General features: G+C 38.8%; 1 protein-coding gene across 1 annotated transcript; it reads right to left on the bottom strand.

Annotated features, from left to right (window-relative positions):
* Positions 1 to 293: 293 nt before the first annotated feature.
* LOC100726148 (uncharacterized protein KIAA0408-like) lies at positions 294 to 4,104 on the bottom strand. Its single transcript, XM_003460835.5, has 2 exons — positions 3,840 to 4,104; positions 294 to 737 (listed from the first exon to the last, which is right to left on the bottom strand). The coding sequence occupies exons 1-2, from the start codon at positions 3,972 to 3,974 to the stop codon at positions 294 to 296; spliced, it is 579 nt and encodes a 192-aa protein (XP_003460883.3). The 5' UTR covers positions 3,975 to 4,104.
* Between the last annotated feature and the right edge of the window lie 477 nt (positions 4,105 to 4,581).

The raw sequence follows: 4,581 nt of genomic DNA, 5'->3' as shown, positions 1-4,581 counted from the left end.
TCATAAAACTGTACAGTGAACTGAAGATTTAAAAATCAGTGAACAGCAAAGTACACCATTGAAGTGTCTACCTCTACCCGACACATACATTTTATTTATTTATATTTATTTACATATATATTTTAATAACTCATTATCACTCACAAAATGGAAGGAAGAAGCAAGTAATACTGTTTGATTTCCCTAAAATAAGTGTAGAGGCCCATCTTACCTTCTGTGGCTAGACTGCTTTCGGATTTCCTCTTGAAAGCTGCACAGCTCTTCGCTAACTCTGGCAAGTTCTTCAAGAGCCTTTATACAGAGAGGCAAGAGCGGGTTAGCACCCTGAAACGCAAGCGTCTGAGAAACAGTTCACAGCCATGTCGTCTACTCACTGTGTGGAGGGCCCCAGAGCAGCTCTTCCTCTCCTCTTCTGAAGTCCCAAGACCAGGTAGAGCCTCATGGCCCTTTTGTTTGCCTGTAGCCAACAGGTCTATGAATGCTACTTTTGATTTCTTTGGCAGCTTTTGTCCCTTACACAGTGCGTTTTCTTCATCCAGTAAGCTCTGCCCTGTCCCGTGTTTCCCTTCCCAGGCACTGCTGTGGTCCATCTCTGTGAGTTCACACTGTCCTGAGCTGGGCTCATTTGGAGGAGGCGCCAACATTTCACTCCCAATGCCCGTCTCATGATCGAGACCGAGGACTTTAGCACCTTCACCCCTGTTGATTTTCCTCCGAAGCTTTACTTCGTGGCAAAGCTGCATGAAAACAAAATGAAAACTCGTTTGCCATAGTTGACTTTGCCCGTGCTTTTTATAACCACGCACACCACTCTTGGGATCTCTGTGCCACATTACCTTATGCTGTCCTGATTCCAAACAGTACTTTGTACCTATGGATCAGCTGTAGCCACCTTGGCAAACCACAAAGACTACTTTTGGTAGGGCAGTGCACTGATGCTGAATTCTGTATTCTGGACAGAAAATCAACTCAATAAAAGTAAAAGAAACCTGTATCTCTATATGGAGGTGCAGAAGCACTGTCACAAAATCAGAAAGACCTGAATCAATTCATGGGCATGCTCTCTAATCGCTTCAGAAAGAGTCAAGTGCTTAACTTACACTAAATTCATGTTTTTAAAACATATGGCCTTCCTTCTACGCCAACATTTAACTGCCTAAATAGCAGATAAGCTCACATAATAAGCCAATTTATTCTGCTCCCTAAATATGCAATTGGTCATCAGAAAATGTGTCCTTCGGTTGGTCAATTACACTGGGGAGGTCGACAGATTACTGAGATGTTTTTGATGCCAAGGATATACACATCTAAAGAAAGTTTCTCACTCAGGTTAAAGCAAATGTGACAACAGAGTCTTAAAGCTTTGATTATCTACTTACCTGAGTTAAAGGGGATCCTAAATTATTTCTTGGTGAGATTGTCATGTTGCAGACTCAGCTCTCTCCCAGAGGGAGGAAAGTAGTTTTCTCTTTAGACTTCAGTTTTGGGAAAGCTTGTTAATTTCCAAAAAGGCTTTCAGGTATACGTTAACACAAACGACTCTGCACTTCACAGCCAGTCAGCATCTACATAACATGTACTGTTATTCAAAGACTATAAGGAAAAATATATTGGCACTTAATATGTACCTGAGACTCAGTGGAGAAAAGCATTAAACATAGTTGATGCCTGAAAGTTACACAGTGATTTATTTTCTTAGTACTTTTGAATTTGTAAGTGGTCACTGCATAAGGTGGGTCAAGACAGCATCAAACAACAGCTGTGAATCAACAGTTTCTGTAGCATTATTTATACCAACCTGCCATGTGTGATGTGGCTTGGGCTCACCTTGAGGGATATTTTAAAAAGAAACTCTACAACATGGCATGTTAGATCTAAGGGTAAAGTTGATGCTGCTGCCCTTTTTTGGAGAAAGCATGGGTAAAAACAAATGGTTTTGGTTTCAGAACAAGAGGGAAAAGTGCTATTCCTGGGAAATAGTTGGCTGTTGTTTTCTGAATATAGAGAAATATGCACGGCACAATTTTGGTGTTAATTACTAGAAAGACAGTATCATTGGCTGCATTTAACATAAATCATTGCTGTGGTCTCCAACTCGTCTTTCTATTTTTGTACTCCAGCCTGTAAGAAGGTATCTTTTAGACACATACACACACACACACACACACACACACAAACACACCTACACACGTGCACATACACACTGCCAGTACTTATGTACTGAAAAAAATCCATGGATATTTCATGTAAGCACATTATCTATACATATTTCCAGCTATGCAGCTGTCTACCACAGGCAGAAAAACATAACAACATAACAGCTACTTTCTCATACAGTGAAAAGCATTGCAGCCCTTTCTGTTGCCCTGAAGTAGGAAGAGACAGTATAAGTTATGACCTAACTAAAGCTAATTGATAAGATTAGTATTTACCACATATTGTGTCTATAGTTAGCAGAATAATTATTGAACAACTGCAAATTTAACCCATCAGCAGATTATTTTAGCTACATGACTTAAGAAATGAACTAAACCAATCCTGCACCAGGTAATTCATTCACTGGATGTTAAAATGATCCAACATTGTTATCAACTGGACCTTCCAAACCTTTGGGGACCAACAATCCAGGACTAAGTCAGTATTTGACTGAGTTAAAGTTTTAGAGTCTGAATTATTGATTCAGACATCTCCTTATGATTCTGTCTCCGTCTCTAGATGCAGAGGGCATTAAAGGGACAAGTAGACAGACAAACAAACAAACAAAAATCCAAATACTGGGGATGGGGATTTAGCTCAGTAGTGTAAGTGCCTGCCTGGCAAGTGTGAGGTCATGAGTTCGATCCTCAGTACCAAAAAACAAAAACAAAAACCAAAAAGGGACAAGTGGAACACATTTTCCAAATTATGAAGGGACAAGAAGTGGATATGTCATTTAATCTCTGATCACACACAGAAGGTCTGCCTTTTCTTTCTTCTTTTGTTTTGGCTGGCAAAATTTGTCTATCTTTATTTTATTCATAAGCAGCTGGTTGTCAGTAAGAAAGAATGTTTCCATTATAAATATTGAAAACATTCATTTTTACTGCCTGCAAATAAATGCCAAGAAAAGGGACATAAAGCCACATGAGTCAATGTTGTGGATTTACCAGAATAAAGTGAGGTAAGTATAAATATTCCCCAGCGAGTTTGAATATATGACAATGCAAATGCTTGAATGAAAGAGTCCATGCCTGACAGACTAAGAGATAATATAAGGGAATATAATGGTGGAATCAGTCATGACATGTCATTTTTGACAAAATCTTTTCTAATAAATGTAGCATACCTTGTCAGAAAAAATATCTACTGCCATTTTGTTTGATATATCATACTTTTTGATTATACTGAGATATATAATGATAATTTCCTTTGCTACATTTTACTCGTAAATCTGCTCAGGAAATCTGTATTCTAATGCCCAATTATAATTTTTCTAGTATATTTACCACAAATTATGTATTTCCTGCATTTGTACTCAGATGCCCTGGTATTAATGAGCATATGCAGACTGCACAGAACATTTGATACCAAACTTCTCCATCCTGAAAATAATACACCACTGCATTCTAGAGCGATGTGCCAAGGTCTTGACTTTCAGGCAATGCTACAGGATGAGCATGGTCCCTAAGATGCCACCAGGCAAGGCTATGTTATTTTTGGTCTGGTAAATGTCACTGACACATGTGTCTCTTCAGTGGAATAAAGGGCATAAAAGTGGTTTCCAAAACAAAACAAACACCAACAGAATTTTCATTCTGAGTTTGAACTTTACAATACATTCATAATAAATCAACACGTACCTCTTCTATCTTCTTCTGCATGATTTTCCATTGACTTTCCCATTCCTTCCTTTCACTGTCAAACTGGTCCAGTAATTCCATCTTTTCCTTATGCCAGTTAGGCTCTGTGTTCTCCCACTGCTTTTGCAGGTCCATGGTAACTGTGCGAGGGTCAGCGGAGAAGTGTTTCTGCTGGTCTCTGCTTTCTCTCCACCAGTTCCTGAAGCTTGGAGTTGTTTTATTTGAAGCAGTCACTTGCCTTTAAAGTAAAGCCTAATGTAAACATAAGAAAAAAAAACATAAGAGAAAGCCCCACTTTGTGTGCTTTCCAAAAACATATTTGGTCATTTCATCACGAGCTGCTGACATAAACTATAGGAAAACTGGATTCAAAAGAGGAGATGACAACAATCTGCTTAAGAAGAAATGAATACAGTTAATAATCACTATTCTCTTAAGATTTTTTCCCTGTTTGGAGAGAACGCTGCAAAAATTATAACAGATAAGATGCTTCAATGTACATGTGCATGTTAACATTCCTTTACTGATCTAATCAAAAGATGGAATACGTTATGGATATGTAAGAGTTTAAACAGGAAGTTTGACTGTACACTCATAGATATGTGACTGAATAACTCCTGCTGTTCTGAGGCAGGGCTGGCCTAGAGTCTCAGCTTTGTCTTCAGGGTGCAAATCTATGGCAAATGTTATTCCTACACCAGCCAGGTCTCTAAGCTGGGAGTCAACTCAGGAAATTAATGCA

This window comes from Cavia porcellus, unplaced genomic scaffold (assembly GCF_034190915.1).
Source record: "Cavia porcellus strain 051 isolate PalLab524CR breed Dunkin Hartley unplaced genomic scaffold, mCavPor4.1 scaffold_22, whole genome shotgun sequence".
In the NCBI taxonomy this organism is placed as follows: Eukaryota; Metazoa; Chordata; class Mammalia; order Rodentia; family Caviidae; genus Cavia; species Cavia porcellus.
The sequence above is the reverse complement of the archived record's forward strand: the minus strand, read 5'-3'. Positions and strand labels throughout refer to the sequence as shown.

Bases quoted from the DNA above. Each gene is read 5' to 3' on its own strand.
- LOC100726148 (XM_003460835.5), bottom strand. From the start codon at position 3,974: ATGGACCTGCAAAAGCAGTGGGAGAACACAGAGCCTAACTGGCATAAG. The intron at 738-3,839 runs GTACGTGTTGAT...GTTTTCATGCAG, and splicing joins TGCAGAAGAAGATAGAAGAG to CTTTGCCACGAAGTAAAGCT.